The following is a 20,099-nucleotide window of genomic DNA, read 5'->3' as shown; positions in this document are numbered from 1 at the left end:
ACAACTGCTGCTCCTCTCCCTATTCCACCCACTGCAACTATACTGCTCCTCTTCCTCTCCCTTCTCTACACAACCACAATTACTACTGCTCCCCTCCCATCTCCACACCACCACAACTGCTGCTCCCCTCCCTTCTTCACAACACTGCTTCTACACCTTCTGCTCTTCTCCCTTCTCTACACCCCAACTGCAGCTCGTTTCTCTTCACAACACTGCACCTGCTGCTCCTGTCCCTTCTCCACACCACCCGCACAACTGCTGCTCCTCTCCTTTCTCCACACCACAAGCACAACTGCTTCTCCTCATCCCTTCTCCCCACCACCATCACTACTACTGCTGCTGCTCTGCCACACCACTACAACTGCTGCTCCTCCTCCTCCTCCTCCTCTCCCTTCTCTACGCCACATAACTGCTGCTACTCTACCTTCTCCAGACCACCACCACAGAGTGGAGTTGAGCAGTGGTTGTTACACCTTTTCAGCGATGGCAATTGAGACGACAATGGTCTTTATGCAGTTCAGCCTTTCATGGATATTTCAAGATGGCGACGTGCTCCGGACACGGGAGAAGTGACGGTCGAGCCTTTGCACGTCCTCTTGGTACGCGATCAGAGGATCACATGACTGAATTTAAGGACCGAAACTCCTCTCTCTTGTGCGTCGCTTCTGTTTTCCAAGACGCTTCGTAAGTTCGCTACTTCAATCTTTGCCTCAGACTTTGTTCGATTACCTAGAACTCCACTTTAATCCTTCTTGCTGTCCTCCTTCCTATTTAGCAATCCTTTGGAAATTTCCCCTCGAGCGCGGTTTTTCTACCGGGCTCAGCGGTCTTCAGGTCTCTGCCTTTGCGGTTGCCCCTTCTCCGACCCAAGTCCCTCTTTGAGCCACCCATCCTTTTTGACCGAGTAAGTCCTGTTTCATGTACCAATCTTCCCTATTTCTCTTTAGCCTTCTCTCTCTCATCCTTGTGATATCCTTGTACTTATTTAGGAATCTTTCTCGAAACCATTGGGTGACATTGTCGGCTAACAAGACCGGCATTCCCTAAACACAGATTCCCGTAGTGACTAGAAGAACTGCAAGTGTAATTCCTCTTCAACTGAATTCTTTCTCCGAGTCAGTCTATCTCTTCCTTACCTGTCCATTCCTTGTTATATAGGCACCGTGAATCCTGCAACACCAGCCATCCAGAGACGAGCCAATCCTCCAGAAGCACTCTCGAGAACTCCCAGGGTTTTCTCCCCCCCCCGAGGGTTTCCCTGGGGTTCCTGTCTCTCTCTCTTCGGTTTTCTACAATCTTCGGAGTAGGGGGAGCAGGGGTCTCAGGGAGATCCTTACAGTCGTCCATTTCTGCTCCGGAGGATCGCCATCAATTCAGGTTAGTGACAGAAACTCGAATGTTTCCTATACCAATCATCAACATTATAATAGTGGTTGCAGTGGTGCTCCTCTCTACTCTGCACCACTGCTACTATCCACTCCATCCACAACTTCTTCCAGTCATCCTCCGTTCACCCTCCCAGTCACCTTCGTATTCGCCTCCTACTCTACTATTCTCTTAATCCTTGCAAGCACACCCACATTTAAGTACCCTTTTCACTCAACAACCAGTGTTTCACCTTGCACACTCTTTCAGCAATCCTTTTACACGCTCCTCTGCAGTGTCATTCCTCCACTTGGCCCATTGGTGGTCCTCCTTGACCTCACCCGACCTATCCACCCACTGTTTACTGTGCCCCTTTTTATCCTTCCACTTCCCCCTCCACTTGTCCTCTTCCTCATCTAGTTCCCCAGACCAACCGCTGTCTTTCCTTTCTACAAGGGAGGTGTTACAGGTGAGCAAATACAAAGGAGGGGGGGGAGGGATAAGCACCAGCTCCTTCTCATTCACTGTTCTGCTGGCTCTAGGAAATGGCAGCCCACTACAATCTGTCAATGTATCAATTTGTGTTAGGGTTTGCTGGAGCGCTTGGTATACCAACTTGACATGGGGTCCACTCCATGGCCCAGAAGCAGGTAAGGAAACTAGCATAGAGCGCACGGATTGCTGCTGTACAGACCATTATTCATGCTCGCTCAAGTATTTATTGGTAATTTGTAATGCGCCTATACACAAGTGTTTCGAGGCGCAGCAAGGTGCGGGTAGGGGGGAACAATAAGTACCAATCCTAATAAGCCATGCAACTTTCAGATTGAGCAAGTGCAGTAATGACACATGTAAAGGGCAGGGGAAGTGGGAAAGTGCAGGAGCTGGGTGGAAGGAACAAAAGGAGGGAAGTGCCAGGGGAGACCAGATGGACAGGGCCAGGGGAGACAGAGGGTGAAGGGGGTCCACAAATAGGTGCACGCTAAGGGGCTGGGATGGCTACATGCGTTGCAAGCCAGCCCGGCAAGTGTAGGCTGGGGGGGCCTGAGAAGGCATATGCAGGTTGGAGGCGGGGGGGGGGCAGGGTCAGGGGAGGACAAGTGCAGAGGTAGACTGGGCAGGGGGTTGGGGGCTGGTGCCCTGCATGTTTCTGAAGGAACCAGGCCGCCAGTCTCAGGCAGAGGGGGACTTTAGCAGGGGAGGGGGGAAGGAAGAGAAAATGAAGGTCATGAGGAGCTTCCGAAACTTAAGATGCGGCTCAAGTCTGAGAGGGGCATGGGGCCATTAGGGAGGGAGGCACCTATAGAGGAGAGAGATCTACCCACCACTCTAGGCTTGGAAAAACATCTTGTTCGCAGAGAGTTATAGCTAGACGAGTGAAGGGCTCTAGTAGGGAGGTATTTGGGGAGAGAGAATTGGATGTAGCGTGTTCCCAGGCCCCAAAGAGCCTTGGGGATGATGCAGAGGGTCTTGAACTTGATCCTTGTAGCAACCCGGAGCCAGTGGAGAGACTTAAGTGCTGGAAAGATATGGTCTCCTGGGCTTGATCCCAAGGATAAGTCTTGCAGTCTGATTCTGGGCTAGTTGAAGGGGGCGAAGGGAGGAGTTGAAAGATTGAGGAAGAGGCTGTTGCAGTAATCCATCCTAGAGAGGACCAGATCTCTGGAGACATTGAGTTTCTGGGGGAAGGCGAACAAGGGGAGAGTTCCTCCGAGCAGGTACAGCTAAAAGTGGGAATTCTTGGCAAGATCTGTGATGTGAGGCGAGAAGGAGAGATTTAAGTCAAAGATGACACCAAAGTTCTTAGCTTCGCATGAGGGTGAGGGTAAGGGGCCCAAGGAGGCCAGAGTGTGGGACGAAAAAGAGAGCTGGGGTCCCAACGAGAAGGATCTCTGTATTACTGGTATTAAGGCAGAGATTGTTATTAGTGCACCATGTCTGGATAGCAGACAGGCCGTCAGGAATGAGAGAGGAATAAGTGGATGCAGAGCGGGGTAGCTTAAAAGAGAGCTGCGTGTCATCAGCATAAAACTGAAAATTAGGGTAGAAGGTGGAAAATAAGTGGGCTAGGAGAGCCACCCAGATATTGAATAGCCACGGTGAAATGATAAACCCTGAGGGACACCACAGGTGGAGAGTGAGATGGCAGAGAGGAAAGGGCCCAGTTGAACCTCAGAGGGATAGTCAGAGAGAAAGGAGGTCAACCAGTCTAGTGCGCAGTCCGCAATGCCAAGGGTATTGCGTCGCCGCTTTAACAGGGTGGCGTGATTGATGGTTTCAAAGGCAGAGGAAAAGTCAAGAAGGATGAGGACAGAGGGAGAGCTAAAATCAAGATTAGAGTGCAATATTAGAGAGAAAGTCTTGTCAGGTGTTCAGAAGATCAGTTCCCATTCCTCTGTCAGCTCTAAAGCTAGACTGGTGGTCATGGAGGCAACCAACAGATTCCTTATGGTGAACAAGCTCAGAGATGACCAGCTTCTTCAAGAGTTTACCCAGAAAGGGGGTAGTGGAGATAGGGCAGAGGTTTGCCGGGCAGGAAGAATTGGCGGAAGGTTTTTGAGGAGAGGGTGCACTGGGGAGTGCTTGAGGAGTAAGGGGAAGTAAACAGTGGCAAAAGGGTGAACGCATAACTAAGACCAGGCTGGAGGAAGGGAGACTAGGTTGTCATTGATATTTCAGGAAGAACAGGTATGCACCTGTTCAGATGAAACTTTCATAGAGCAGACTTGTCTAGAAACCTCATGAGGTGTTATGGGAGTAAAATATGGCAATAGAAGAGGAGGGAGGCCACCAGCCCTACAAATAAGGGGTATATCGTCCACTTTTATTACCTACAATTAGGCAAATACTCCCAAAACATAAAAATAGGGAGTCAAAATACTCCCAATAAAAATAGGACACTGACACACAAGAGCTTGCCCCCCATGTTCTCATCCAAACAGCTCCATTAATATGATTGGAGCATTAGAGAATGTAGTGTCACAGGAGGAAACTATTACTGCCTGATATGACTAAGGGGGGAAAAAAAGGTATATTTTAATGTGCATGGATAACGACGTGCAAATAAATATTTAGAACAAAACATTTGTTTTTACAGTTAAACTTGTTTTATTTGCTTATTAAATACTCCCATTGGGAATGGAACTTACTCTTTTACTCCCTAAAACATCATTTTACTGCTAATTTAAAAAACTAGAGGGTAACATACTTCCACTTCAAAATCTTATCTGGAGCACTGGGGCCAAGTGAGGCCCGAAAGAAGAGGAAGGGGGTTGGAGGGTGCAGAGTAGAGGTGAGTGAGGAGAGGATGTCCTGAGTTTTGGAAATTAAGTGAGAGGCCAGAGAAGTGCACAGGGCCGGGGAAGTGGAGACTGCAGTAGGGTTTACGAGTTACTTGCAGATTTTGAAAAGTTCAGCCTTGTTATTAGTGGCCACAGTGATGCAGGCTTGGTTATAGGCCCTCAGAGCAGATGGCAGATCTATCTTGCCTTTGGAGAAGGCAGCAGGGCACTTTGTCAGAGGATGTGCTCGAAGACTGCCACTTACACTCAGCCACTCTACACTTGTGTTTCAGAGTGGCCAAGTCAGAGTCCTACTAGGAGTTGCACTTGAAGGCAGGCTTCATGCAGATCCACATTGCAGGGGCAAGGATGTCCAGGGTGTTGGAGATCAAGTGTTAAGGTTGGAGAGGGCTGGGTTAGAGTGAGAGGAAGGTGTAGGAGGGGGAATGAAGGTGGCGGCAAAGGCGGCAGCTGACACTCACTTCATGGGTCGTAAGGAGGAGGAGGAGGAGGAGGAGGGTGGCAGTGCGGGCGGAGGCTTAGCCGGGGGGGCAGGGAAACCAAGGTGAGAGGACAGGGGGGAATGATCAGACCAGGAGAGAGAGGCTATGAGAGGGTTGGAAACGGGGAGGTCAGAGGAGATGAGAGCATCCAGGGTGTCCCCAGAAGAGTGCATTGGACCAGAGGGAAGAATGGAGAGGGAGTGTGTCTGGTCTGCCGGTCTGTTGTGCGGGTTGCTCTCTTTGGGGCGGTTAGTTTTCTTCTCCAATGCTAAGCCTTATGGGAACCATAGTCCTAATGGACAAATAGAAAGACTGACCAGCATATTGCATAAAACCAACTCATGTGGTAAGAAAAGGTGGTACTAATTTCATGCAAATAGACACAAGCAGAAGTGACAGACTTGACCTATGCCAACTCCCACACCCAGTCTGTGGAGCATGTCTGGGTTCTTGTGAAAATCCTGGTATGCCCCTCCGACCCCAGGTGGAGAAGAGTCCCCATTAATTCTTGGCATGATAAGGACCCTGATCAGGTCACAGGTTACTTGTTCAGGACAACAAAGTGCCTTCCGGGCTCTCCAACCTGAAGAGGCTTAGGGTCTTCTAAAGGGACATCATGGTCATGTCCCGGATGAGGGCTAATAAGTGAAAATGTTGGTAAACCGGTCAGGGGAACAAGCAAAAAAGTCCAGGGTCCTTTCACAAGAGATACACTTTAGGGATCACAATAAATGCCTGGATAAAAGCGTTGAGGAGTTAGACAAATAAACATGACGCATCAAGAAAGAGACCCAGGACATCGACAAACTCAGAAGAGATGCAGATTAAGGCGTTAGTTAGAGGGAATGAAAAGCACAATGGAAGTCTTTTTTTAAAAATGGTCAAAAATAAAATTGTCATTGTTTGTACATTGGTAGGGAAACACTGAAGATAGATCGCCACAAACCATTAACTTATTAAGGAAAATGGTATAACATAAGGACACAAATTCATGTTACATACTTCTTACAGTTTTTTAGCTGCCCTTTGCTCAACTACTTATTTTTTTGAAAGCTGCTATGCATTGTTACCTGTCTTGTAGTATCCAGGTAGGTATGATAAGAGGATAAAGCCGTCAGCACAGGGACCACTGCCAGCTGCAGGTCTGTGCGACTTACTACTTCAGGAGGATTGAAGACTCGCTCCTGGAACTTCCTGTCACCCAGCTAAGGAGGAAAAGGACAGGTAAGAAAAGATTTATGCAATAAAAAACATTTATATACAACTGAATTTGACCACATACAGGACACATACCAGCTAATACCAGAGAGCAAAACCTGCTTGAGTACAAGTGCCACATATGTGTTACACAGATACCTGCAGAGTAACCGCAATAGATACATGCCACACTAGATCAAATGATACATGACTGAGATCTTTCATAAGTGGGAACCTATGGAGGGGACTCCGGTATCATCAATGACCTGTACCAGGCTATCCACCATACAAAATGTGTTTAGCGAATTTGCCCCAAGAACTTTACAGCTACGCGTACATGGGCAAAGCAGAGGGGACGCCCACCAAACCAAAGTTTGACACTGCTCAGTGAAACAGGTGCTCCTATCGGTATGTAATATATGGGAGTAATAACAGCCATTTAGCATTAGCTAAGAAAGCCAAGACAAGTATTGCAAAACTTTTCACTGGCGACCAGTAAGGTTATTGCTGAAGGCCACAATACACCCACCCCAAAGAGTGACCATTTGCAGGGATGTGTGGTGTGATGGCCCTTAGGTAAGATTAGCAAGACCAGAGCAGAAGGCTAGTAAGGTACCTCTGCCTGCAAGAGATTAGGAGTGATGGGTGGGTACAGTTGGGGTCCATTTCCATGTGAAGGATTAGAAGTGATACAGTCCCATAAGGGCATAAAGGCTTCTGCGCATGGAATGGAGATCAATGGCACTTTGGTTACCAGGGGAGATAATCAATGATGCATAGGTATAGAAGCCACACAACACTGGCAATGTTCACTTTTAATGTAGAATTCCCCCCTCCAGCCCCCTCACACCCTCCTCCATAAGGATACTTACCATGGCACAAAGAGCTATGCAGAGATTGTCAAGGTCACAAGGAGGTGTCAGAATAAGAACCTTGTAACGGAGAGACTCTGGTAACTTGGTGAGAACCAGCCGTAACACTTTACAATCCATTTCCTAGACCAGGCCAGAGAGAAAGAAGAGTGAAGAGGAGAAAATGACCAAGCAGTTCTCTAAATTGAGGCACAAGCAAAAGTTTAATTCAACCATAGAGCATTAAATGAGAGCTCAGTTGAAACACACAAGTCAATCTTTTTACATCACAAAATAAGATTATTACAAAAAACATTCTTTAGTGTTCATCAAGGAACCAATATAAGGCATTTTACCTTGTGGAGGCTCTAGGTATTTTAATTTACTTAAGTGCATTGCTCAGGACCCACAATTTATCCAAACACTTCAAGAAATAGTGTCCTAGACCATACCCATGTACGTTTGGTTTTTCTTACGTTGTGTCATTTCAGGACAGATGTGCTTTGCTTGACTTGTGAGGTTCTCTTTTTCCCTATGCCCATTGTTGGTTTGAATTTCCATTTGCAGTAAATGGTCTCACCTTATAATAAACATGTATATTTTTAGTCTTACCCGGCTGGATGACAACCACTGCCATTTGCTACGTAGGTGTTAATCATTATAAATACCCTATAAATGAATTAAAAAAATAAAAAACAGTAACTGGTAACAATGTGAATATTTTTCCACAACATTTATGAGGAAGGGAACTATTGCAGAAACGTTCATTGAGTCGTAGAAGCTTTTGCTAAAGTTTACTGTAGTTACATCCTCACTAAGGTCCTAATGTATGGTTCTGGGCAACTGGGTATTAATATAGTTAAAAGGCCGTAGGACAGGTGTCCGCAAACTTCGGCTCTCCAGATGTTTTCGAATTCAACTCCAACGATCCCGCACCATTGACAATGCTGCCAAGCGCTGATGGGAGGTGTAGTGCAAAATCGCTGGAGAACCAAAGGTTGCAGACCCCTGCCCTCAGAGGTCTAAATTAATGGTAAGTGGTGTTTTAGGCCTATGGATTGTAAAACGATTTTTTCTTTAGGTTAGTCTGTTTCCCTCCTTAAACCCCCAATCTGCTATATGTGTTAGTTGATGACCAAAAGACCGAGGGTCTCTCACACCTACTAGGGTTAGGATGTATCTTCATGACTCTGCACTTAGTTGAGCAGAGTACTGGGTACTTACCTGCTTGCTAGGGCTTACAGAGTATCACCACCCTGGGTTAGGAGAGTCCTTGTATAGGCATTACTGTTTTTTTTATAATATACTGGCATCTTTTTAATACTGCGTATTCATGTTAAGTACTCAGTTAAACTGATAGTTTTATATGTATGACTTCATTAAAGTAAATACTTTTCAGTGTATCACTGTTGTATTTTCTGGATTTATGCCTGAGGACTAATTGTACCGCTGTGCCAATCTACTAACGTTACCTGAGAGTTAAGCCTTGTCGTTCTGACTACGCTACCCACATTTAAGAGGTGTGCCTCCCCCTACTTGTTAGGTGTTTTACCCTTCTCCCAACGGTTACTTGTTGTAGAATCCTCCATACAAGTTGCTACAAAAACTACCGTAACACTAGAACAAAATCAAAGCCTAAAAATGTAATTCTTGTTCTCATATAAAAAGTATACCTGCAACCACCACATTCTTTCTAAACGGACATCCCTTATCAACTAACCAGATACACATAGCAAATGGGTGAGAAGAACAAGTTACTTCTTACCTTGTAACGTTCTTTCGACGGGATGTTCCTCCGACGTATTCCTTATTTTAGATATCTCCTTCCAGCTCTGCTGGCCTCGGAAAATGTTTCTCTCTAGAGGGCGCTGCGCGTCGACGTCCTCCGAGTCGATGTCCCTCGACAGCCGCCGTATCGACGTCGACGTCATCCTGCCTATAAAGGTCGCGCGCAGCGTCCGTTGCTCAGTTCCGTTTTGTAGCCCACAATAATTCTTTCTGGACTAGACTAATCACCCTGAAGGAGCGTAAGCTGCAACAACAAGGGAAGTAGAACTGCGGGGATGGATGGGAGGGTCGATAAGGAATACGTCGGAGGAACATCTCGTCGAAAGAACGTTACAAGGTAAGAAGTAACTTGTTCTTCGAAGGGATTATGTCATCCGACGTATTCCTCATCTTAGATAGGCTCCCATAGCAGTATTCTATCATTGGAGGAGGGAGTACTGACTTCACGCTGTCTCCTATTGATGAATAGAGTGCAGTACAGCCCTTCCAAACCTAGTCTCTTGACTGGAGGAGAAATCCAAGTTGTAAAAACGTGTAAAAGGTATGGATAGACGACCATGTAGCGGCCGCACAGATGTCTTTAACCGGCGCACCTCTTTTGAGGGCCGATGAAGCTGCAATACCTCTGGTCGAATGAGCCCAAAGGTTTTGAGGGGGCTCTTTCCCTGCCAGTTTATAACATTCCAGAATGGCTAGAATGATCCATCTGGAAATGGTCTGCTTAGTTATTGGTAACCCCAGCTTGTGACCTGTGTAACCTACAAACAGCTGGTCTGCCTGTCTTATCCTGGCTAGTCTACTGATGTAAAAACTTAAAGCCCTTCTAGGGTCTAGCCTGTGTAACCTCTCTTCCTCTTTCCCCGGATGAGGAGGAGGATAGAAAGATGGTAGGGTCATCTTCTGAGTGATATGGAATTCAGAAACCACCTTTGGGAGGAAATTAGGCTTCACTTGCAGGACAACTTTGTCTTTGTGAAAGATTGTGTGAGGGGGTTTACAAGAAAGAGCTTGTAATTCGCTCACCCTTCTAGCAGATGTAAGTGCTATTAATAAAACAGTTTTAAGGGTAAGGAATCTTAACGAACAAGAATGGAGTGGTTCGAAAGGTGTGCCCATCAGGAAAGTTAGGACTAAGTTTAAATCCCATAGGGGAACTTGGAATGGTCTTGGGGGATAAACATTGGTTAACCCCTTTAGAAACTGTATTACCAAGGGTAACTTGAAATAGGATGGTTCTTCCGCAGTGCGCTTAAAGATGGATAGCGCTGCGAGATAGCCCTTAATGGTGCCAACTTGAAGGTCTGAATTCGCCAAATATAGTAGGAAGGACAAAACCATTGGTGTACCACATGAAAAGGGGTCGATATTCTGTTCTCTACACCAGCTGCAAAATCTGTTCCAACGGCAGCGGTATAAAGACTTTGTTGCTGGCCTCCTTGCCGAAAGCAACACCTCCATAACGTCATCAGGGAGGTCCCAATCCTTGTACCTCAGCCTTTCAGAAGCCAAGCGTGAAGGTAGAGGGTTTTGATGTCTGGATGGAGAACCTGGCCTCCCTTCTGTGAGAGTAGGTTCTCTCTGAGTGGAATTCGAATTGGAGGGCAGATGGACAAGTCTAGAAGGTCCGGGTACCACGTTCTCCTGGCCCAATACGGGGCAATTAGGATCATGGTTCTCCGGAATCTTCTCAACCTCCTGATCATTTGAGGAATGACGGGGACCGGTGGGAACGCGTACAGAAGCGGAAACTCCCAGTCCACTATGAACGCGTCTCCCAGAGCTCCTCTCGGGGGAAATTCCCTTGAGCAGAACAGATCGCATTTCCTGTTGAGGCTGGTGGCGAACAGATGCACCTGAGGGGTTCCCCAAAGGGCGAAGATCTCTTGAAGGACTTCCTGAGCTAGCTCCCACTCGTGGGAGACACTGCTCTGCCTGCTTAGAGCGTCCGCTGTCAAGTTCTTCTCTCCGGCTAGGTGAACTGCCGATAGAGAGATTCCTTCTTGGATTGCCCAAAACCAGAGCTGCATCGCCTCTCTGCACAGGGGTAGTGATCCTACGCCTCCTCTTTTGTTGAGGTAATGCATGGCCACCGTGTTGTCCGTCATTATCAGGACATTTTTCCCTTGTACAGCTGGCAAGAACGCCTTCAGCGCAAGTCTGATGGCTCTCAGCTCTAACAGGTTGATATGTAGTCTGGACTCCGATGGAGACCAACGACCGCTGATGGTCAAGTCGTTGGCGTGGGCTCCCCACCCCGTGAGTGAGGCATCCGTGACTACTGTTATCTCCGGCCAGGGTTGCCAAAATTGTTCTCCTTTCAGAATGTTCTCCTGACAGGCCCACCACTGAAGGTCTCGAGCCACCCTGTCGGGAACCTGAAGAAGATCTGTCATTCTCCCTGAGAATTGTGACCACTGAGTCCTCAGTGCCCACTGGAGATCTCATTCTCAGGCGAGCCTATGGCACTAGGATAATGCAGGATGCCATGAGGCCTAGCAACCTCAAAAAGTCGAAGGCTGGGAGACGTTGGGCATCTTGGAACTTGGTAACCATCTGTAGAATATCTTGAGCCCTCACCTCTGGTGGCGAGGCTTTTCCCAGGGAAGTGTCCAGGATCGCTCCTATGAACTGGAGTCTCTGCGATGGTATCATTTGTGACTTCATTAAATTGAGGGAGAAGCCCAGTTTGTGAAGGGAGTGGCACACGTGATCTAGCTGGATCTGCGCTTGTTCTGAAGATACAGCCCTGATCAACCAATCGTCCAGGTAGGGGTAGACGTGAATCCCTTCCCTCCTTAGACTTGCCGCCACTAACGACATTAACTTGGTGAAGACCCTCGGGGCGGAGGTCAGCCCAAATGGCAGCACTCGAAATTGATAATGAGAGTTGCCAATTGAGAACCTCAGGTATTTCCTGCGTTTGAGATGGATAGGCACATGGAAATAAGCGTCCTGAAGGTCCAGAGATACCAACCAGTCCTGGAACTGAAGGGCCTGGAGGATCTGAGAAAGAGTGACCATCTTGAATTTGTCTTTCCTGAGGAATTTGTTCAATTCTCGCAAGTCCAAGATGGGTCTCAGTCCTTCGTCTTTCTTTGGAATGAGAAAGTAAGGGGAGTACCAGCCCTTGTTCCTCTCCGCTACAGGTACTCGTTCTATGGCAACTTTCTCTAGCAGGTCCAAAATTTCCTGCAAGAGGAGCGGATCTGGAGCTTTCTGAGAGCTGATCCCCGGTGGATGACTCTGAGGTATGCGTAGGAAAGGCAGGCAGTAACCTTGGGCAACTGTTTCCAATGCCCAAACATCTGACGTGATAGCCTGCCATTCCGCCAGATGTTGAGTCAACCTGCCTCCTACAGGTGTCCTGTGAGGGAAGTCCTCAGAGTGGTTTTGGGGCGGCTGATGCAGATGCCGATGGTAAAGAGGCACCTGCTGTTGCTGCGGCTTTTGAATATCTACCCCGTCCACCTCGGGTAGTTCTTCTTTGTCCCCTTTGAGCCGGTCGTCCTCTACCTCTTCCGAATGCGGAGTAGAAGCGAAAGGACTTGCCCCTCGCAGAGGTTCCTGTGGGACGAAAAGGTGTCTGACGGATTGCAGCGCCTAGGGATTTTGCTGCCGCCTTTTTCCCGAACAAAGAAGAGCCATCGAATGGCATGTTCAAGAGCCTGGCTTGCACATCTGGGGCAAAACCAGACTTTCTTAACCAAGAGAATCTCCTGGTTGTTGTACTTGCCGCCATTACTCTGCTGATACTGTCAGCCGAATCAATGCCTGTCTGGAGGGATTCGCACATAGCGTCTTTACCGTCCTGTATGATATTCAGGAACGCCTCCCTTTCTTCTCCCTCTGGGATGCAGTCAGCCGCTGTAGAAGCACACTCCCAAAGTGTATGGCTGAATCTAGCAAGGGTGCAAGTAGCATTAACAGATTTTAACACCATGCTACATGCCGAAAAAACTTTCTTTGCCATAGCATCATATTTTTTATCGTCCCTGTCCTGTGGGACGGTAGGATAAGCCGTCTTGACATCGGTAGAAGATGCTGCCTGTACCACCAGACTTTCTGGGGATGGGTGTTTTGACAAAAACTCTGGGTCTGTAGAAGATACCCTGTATTTTGTAGACAGTTTTTTATTTACTGCCGGGACGACATCTGGTGTTTCCCAGTTTGTCATAATCTTCCTCTGAAGAGCTTTATGAAAAGGCACCACAGGATCCTCCTGTGGGCCTTTGTCAAGAATATCCGTGAGGGCATCTTGTTGGAAAGATTGTGAAGGTGCAGACCACCCCATAAACTCTGTGATCCTGGCCATTAAGGCTCTATAGGGGGTTTCAGCATGCTCCCCCGGGTCTGGCCTAGCAAACTCCACCTCAGGGGAAGTGTCTAACCCACTTGCCTCATGTAAGGAATCATGAAGATCCTTTAACCTGCGTTCTTCAGAGGAAAATTCCTCTCTAATTGGGGTTACAGGTCCCTGCAACTCAAATGTGTCTTCCTGTTCAGACAATTCACCCTCTTCCATAATTGAGGACATAGTTCTCAATTGTTCTGAACTCATAAAGGGTGTAAACCCCATTTCCAAGGCAGAGGGTGCCGAACTTGTCATAATCGGCCTCGAAAATGTCGATGTCGTCGACGCCGAAGGCTTCGAGCGTGGCGTCGAAAACAAAGGCGGAGGCCTCGATGACCTCGACAGAATTGGGATTCTGCATGACAATCTCGAAGCCATCGTCATCGAGGACCTGGGGATAGTCAATGGGTGTGTCGTAACCGTGACTTTTCTTGGCGTCGACGCTGGTGTCGAAGCTGGCGTCAAGTCGACAGACCCGTGTGTCGAAGGTCCCTTCGACAACGGCGTCGAAGACACCGACCTCGGCGTTGACGGAACCTTCGTCGACGGCGTCGACGGAACCTTCGAGGAAGGTTTGGAGGTCATAGTCCTACTCAAGGGTTCGAGACGCGCTCGAGAGGTTTCCTTCGCCGGGTACTGCGACTCGCGGCGTTTTTGACCTTCCGGTCTTTCGACCAGAGCATCGCTCTCGGCAGTCTTCGAGGGAGTCGAGGCCGCTTTCTCGAAGACGCTCATCATATTTTTGCAGAATTCCTCCCATTCAGCCCGGGAACTATGTTTCGTGGGGCAAGGGATTCTCTTTGGAGAAACAGAGGAAGAGGAAGACGGAGAAGGGGATCTTCGACGTCTCCTCTTCGAGTGCTTCGATCTCAAAGAGTGATGGGACCCACTCCGAGATCTGGAGCGCGAATGGTGACGAGGAGACGAATGTCTCGACTTCGTCGAGGAAGAAGAAGCTTTAAAAGTCTTACCTTTCTCCAGCTTCCCCCTACGCTCCTTCAGGGCCTTAGCTGTCATGGACATACAGTCCTCGCACTCCGAACAATGGTGTTCAGCTCCCAAACACCACAGACAAACTCTGTGAGGGTCAGTCAGCGACATCTTTTTCCCACAATCTCAGCATTTTTTGAAGCCGGATCGAGGAGTTGTCGGTTCCGACGAAGAAGCCATCGAGTACGGATCGAATAACTCGAGGTAAATAGGATTAACCTGACAAAACTGAGCAACGGTATTCCGAGGCACTGAGTAAGCGCAGAAAAACGGAACTGAGCAACGGATGCTGCGCGCGGCCTTTATAGGCAGGATGACGTCGACACGGCGGCTGTCGAGGGACATCGACTCGGAGGACGTCAACGCGCAGCGCCCTCTAGAGAGAAAAATTTTCCGAGGCCAGCAGAGCTGGAAGGAGATATCGAAGATAAGGAATACGTCGGAGGACACAATCCCTTCGACATAGGTCTTTCAAAATGTAGTATTATACCCTTTGAAATGTTAGCTAGAATATATAACAATATCAGAATATAAAGCGAAAGGGAAACAAACGAGAAAATAAATTCTAGTGCTGGAGCTACAAAGCTGCTTCTTTCCTTACCTCTTTCCCACGAGAAAACGAGATCACAGAATCATGGTAGACAAGAGAATAGATTTTTAATTCTGCACAACCATTGTTCGGGAGCAGTTCACTCATCAATACCCACCTGCCTGAGACACTGCAGGATGACATTAAACACTAGGGAGTAGGGCAGGTATGCCATTCTGAATGTGTTCTGTGGTGGGGAATTGCTGGGGCTGCCAGCCGGGGGTGACAATGTAACTGCAAATTTCCTCTCCGAAGCCTTTGTCTCTGGATCACTGTAAAGTTGAGGAAAAAGAATGAACTAATTTGCAAATTCATCCAAAAAAATCATGGCACAAATCTAGTCAAATAGAGACCTGGCACATCCATCACAACAGCAATCGCCTTTAAAAAAAATAAACCTCCATTCCCAATTTATACACCCGGTCAAGCTAGCGATCTAGGTTGCACAATTAACTGAGATAAGGGAAAAGGTTACACTGTGCGTATTAAATGTACAAAAAATGAGCTTTTCTGCAGTGCCCACATGGTGAGAAGAATCTCATGCTGACCATCTAACAATGGTAGCACAACCTTTCATACCACAATCAGATCTTGTGCCAAATATGGGAAGGAGGTAAGAAGAAAACTGACTCCTGTGATGACACTAAAGATGACACTAAAGTGCTGTACTTCTACTTAAACTATCACACACTGTACCTTTGAATATTAACATCTCTGGTGCTAATGAACAAATGCACCTAATCTTACAAAATTGCAAAGTACTGAAATATGGTCCAGTACTTACACATAATCACAGAGGCAGTAGGGGCTGAACCGCACAGCACCTTCCTTGTTAGGGAGGCCCAGGCGCTGCAGAGAGTCAGCCCTCAGAAGAAGAAGAAACTCGAATACCTGCCAGGGAGACAACCAAGAGCAAGATTTGAGCAAAAATTCTGACACTAAATTAACAAAAGACAACTATGATGAATACAGCCCAGCTTGAGTGCTACAGAGGTGGCATGCTTAGGAACCGGATATGGGCCATCCATTGTAGTCTTGGAAAGCCAATTGGTCTGGCTAATTCTGAAGCTGGTCTCAAAAATAGAAAACTGAAGCAAAAACAATGTTTAACACAATCATTATATGGGATACATTACTCACCGTAATCGTATTTCTGGTGCTTGTATCTGCTTAGAGTATTACAAGATTTGTTTTCGAAACTTGAAAACGGACATCGGCAGGGTGAGTTTAGTAATAATATCCCTATTGTGACGTGTACTCTACCCATGGTACGTCACGTGTCGAGGTCCCTGAGATTTTTTGTTTTTGACATGAGGTTGCATGAAGTGTAGCGCGAGTACAGATGGGATAAAGCAGAAACAGTGCTAACCCAGAAACATCTATGCACCATCTACTCCAGTAGGGGAGGAAGGGTGGGCACGTGTTAATCTAAGCAGATACAAGCACCAGAAATACGATTACGGTGAGTAATGTATCCCTTCTGGAGCTTGTGGATCTGCTTAGATCACATGCTCTGCATAGATCAGCGAGCAGTATCTGGAGAAGGAGGTGGGAAGTAAGAAGGTACAGTGGCAAAGAGATGTTTTAGAACCGCTTGTCCCACCTGTGAATCTGCTTTAGAGCGTTTGTCAATGCAATAATGCTGTATGAATGTATGTATGGAGCTCCATGTAGCAGCTTTGCAGATGGCGGCCAGAGGGAAGTTTGCAATGAAAGCCAAGGTAGTTCCTGTACCTCTGGTAGAGTGTGCTCTAGGTGTGAAAGGTAGAACTTTCTTGGATAGGGAATAGCAGAGTTCTATGCATTTGACTATCCATCTGGAGATGGCGATTTTTGATATGTGATTGCCTTCTCTACCAGGCGCTATGGAAACAAAGAGTTTGTCTGTTTTCCAGAGGGGTTTTGTTTTGTTCACATAGTACAAGACCTCCCTATGTACAGTGTATAGAGGCTTCTTTGGGCTGAGATTGAAGGATTTTGAAAGAATGTGGGAAGTTCTATGGATTGGTTTACATGGAACTTTGAAATTAACTTGGGTAAGAACCTATAATGTGTTCGGAGGATAACCTTGTCCTTGTGCATGATGAAAAAGGGGTCTTGTACAGATAAAGCCTGTAGCTCACTGACTCTTTTTATGACGGTGATAGCTACCAGGAATGCAGTTTTATAGGTAAGATGCTTTAGGCTGGCCTTGTGCAGAGGCTCAAAGGGTGGCACCATGAGCTTGGAGAGCCCAACATGGAGATCCCAACCCAGGGGAGGGTATAGCCTCTTTACCCCTTTCATGAATGCCTTAATGACAGGTAATTTCCACCAGGACACCTTGTTCTGTGAAGTGGTGTAAGCCGATAGGGCCGCCAGATACACCTTTTAGTCAATTAAATACTAGGTCGGAGTCTAGTAAGTAAAGCATGTAGTGTAGCATCTTAGCTGGAGAACATTTTAAAGGGCTCAGTGATTGAGATGTGCACACTTCACAAATATTTTACACTTATTAAAGTAGCAGTGCCTGATGTTGGGTTTTCATGCCTCCCTGAGGATATCTATACACCTTTGTGGAAGGTTGAAGTGGCCAAACTCTATGCCTTCAGGAGCCAAGCTGCCGAGTTCATTGATTGTGGGCGTGGTTGGAGGGATGCCCCTTTGTGTTTTGTCAACATGTTGTACGGGTACAGGAGCTTGATTGGTTAACACATTGCCAGATTGAGAAGATGTGGAAGCCAAGGCTGTGTCGCCCACATAGGAGCAACCAGGATCAGGGTTACTTGTGTATGGTGCATCTTGTGCCCTATCCTGCTCTGGAGTGGTGTCAGGGGAAAAGCGTAAGCAAATTTCCCTGACCAGTTCATCCACAGGACGTTCCCCTTGGAGCCTGGCTGAGAAAACGTGGACAAGAAGTCTGGGCATTGTTTGTTTAGCTTTGTGGCGTACAAGTCTAATGGGGGGTGACCCCAAAGTGAGAATATTTTGTCCACGATATCTGTCGAGTTGCCACTCGTGTTCTGCTGGTAGAGGGTGTCTGCTTAGAGTGCCTGTCAGAGAATTTAGTTCCCCTAGAACATGTTGAGATGTTAGGAACATGTTCTGCTTCAGTGCCCACTTCCATATTTTTTGGGATAGTTTGGGTGTGCCTCCCTGCTTGTTCAGATAGAACATGGCCATGATGCTGTCTGTACCATTTGACCCTTGAGATGTTGAAAGGCTTGAAGAGCCTTGAGGACTGCCAAGAGTTCCAGGAAGTTGATATGTCTTTGGGCAGTAGCGTGTGTCCACTGTCCGTGGGCTGTGTGTTGGAGGCAGTGTGTCCCACCCATCTGGCGATTGAGGGGTCTGGAGTTAGGATCACTTGAGGTGGTGGAGTTACCCTTTTAACAGGTTGTCCTTGGATCACCAGCGAAGAGCCTGAACTAGGGTTAGCAAAACAACCGCTAGATCGTCCCGCTGTCCGCTTGCCTAACCATTCCTGCATTGGACGCATGTGCAGACGCACGTGAGGAACTAAATGATTGCAAGAGGCCATCATCCAGAGCAAACGCATTGCTATGCGTGCGGTTATATGGCAACCGACTTTGTATTGGAGGTACCTGCAACAGCATATTTTATACTCTCTCGTTTGAGGGGAATGCAAGCTCCTCCTTTGCGTTTAGAATAGCCCCTATAAATGGTTTTATTTGGCTGGGGTCTAGACTATTTTTCCGGTTGATGGAGAAACTCAGATTGAAGAGAAGGTTTATTGCCTTTTGCATTTTTAACTTGCATATTTGAGGAGATTCCCCGGTGATTAGCCAGTCGCCCAGATAAGGGTATACTGGGATAGACTTTCTGCGCAGGTGTGACACTACTACTGCAAGCACTTTGATGAATGCTCATGGTGCTAAGGCGATGCCGAATGGGAGTACTTTGAACTGTTAGTGTACTCCCGCCACCCTGAAACGCAGGTATTCTGTGTGTGCAGGGTGCATTGAAATATGAAAGTATGCATCTTTCATGTCCAATGTCGCCATGTTGTCTCCCCATTTCCGGAGTGGAATCACCTCCTGGAGCGTGGTCAGGCGAAACATTTGTGGTTTGAAATTTTTTCGCAGGGCGCAGATCTAGTACTGGGTGCATGGTAAGGTCTTTCTTTGGCACAAGGAAGTACGTTGAATAAATACCCTTGCCGGGACAATCTCTATGGCAGCCTTGTCGAGTAGCGACTTTATTTCCTCCAGCAGTATTGTTTGTTCTTCTGCTCTCATCTTCTTCTGTCTCAGCGGCCGGTAGGGTGGTCTTTGTACCAGCTCGATACAATAGCCGCCTGCCACAGTGGACAACGTCCACTTGTCCGATGTTATGCCCTCCCATGCGGCAGTGAATTGAGTGATTCGGCCTCCTACTGGAGTGGCATGGGAGGGGACCTAAGATGGCATGTCATTGTTTGGGAGGGGCAGAGCCTCTCCACAGTGAGGTTCTGCCTCTGCCTCCTTTATACCCTCTTTGAAAGTTGGACGAGGAACATTGGCCTTGTGACTGGCCCAAGGACGCGGACTGTCCTCCTTAAGAGTAGCCTGAGGGGCGTTGCCCACCCTGTCCCATAAATCTTAAAGTTAGAGGAACCCCATTGGGAATAAGGTCTGTTAGTTAACTGTCCAAGGGATTTAAGTGTGTCGTACACATCCTTGGCACTCTTGAGGGCATCCTCTACAGCCTTGCCAAATAATACATTTGGCTCTACTGGAATGTTTAAGAGGGTTGCTCGAGTCTCTAGCTTAAACCCGCTCAATGAGCGCTCCCTCCGTTATGATGCGTCTGGCGTTGCCGCATCAAGATTGTTCTTCAGGATGCAGTTCGAGATTTGTTTGCCCTCTGTGACAGTCTTAAGCAGTTTAGAGGTTCTGGGATGGTTTGCATTTGTTGTTCCAGCTCTTCCCATTTGTGGCAGCTGTAACTAGCAAACAGAGGAGGCAACCTTTCTCCCAAACATACACATCTTCTTGCTCTCCTTGTCTGACAGGGCTTCTGTCGACGCCAGGGGAGTGCCTGCCATTTTTCTAGTGGTAGTGACCACTAGAGAATCTGGTCTAAAATGGCCCCAATATACAAGGGGTTAGTGGGCGCATGTCTGAATCGCTTCTCTATCCTTGGGTTGACCGCCCTCGTAAGATTAGGCGTTAGTAGGGGTGGTTGGATACGTCTCTGGACTGA

General features: G+C 47.5%; 1 protein-coding gene across 4 annotated transcripts in view; it reads right to left on the bottom strand.

The window, feature by feature from the left end:
- Positions 1–20,099, bottom strand: part of TSC2 (TSC complex subunit 2) — a 1,437,517-nt gene that overhangs the window by 830,681 nt on the left and 586,737 nt on the right. For all 4 annotated transcript variants that reach the window (XM_069647328.1, XM_069647330.1, XM_069647331.1 and 1 more), the window contains 4 exons: positions 15,700–15,806; positions 15,034–15,187; positions 7,219–7,341; positions 6,220–6,354 (listed from right to left, as the gene is read on the bottom strand). In XM_069647328.1, coding sequence (XP_069503429.1) covers positions 6,220–6,354; positions 7,219–7,341; positions 15,034–15,187; positions 15,700–15,806 — 519 coding nt within the window. The remainder of the gene's footprint in view (positions 1–6,219; positions 6,355–7,218; positions 7,342–15,033; positions 15,188–15,699; positions 15,807–20,099) is intronic.

Source organism: Ambystoma mexicanum, chromosome 2q, assembly GCF_040938575.1.
Source record: "Ambystoma mexicanum isolate Mex_15411 chromosome 2q, UKY_AmexF1_1, whole genome shotgun sequence".
Lineage (NCBI taxonomy): Eukaryota > Metazoa > Chordata > Amphibia > Caudata > Ambystomatidae > Ambystoma > Ambystoma mexicanum.
The sequence above is the reverse complement of the archived record's forward strand: the minus strand, read 5'-3'. Positions and strand labels throughout refer to the sequence as shown.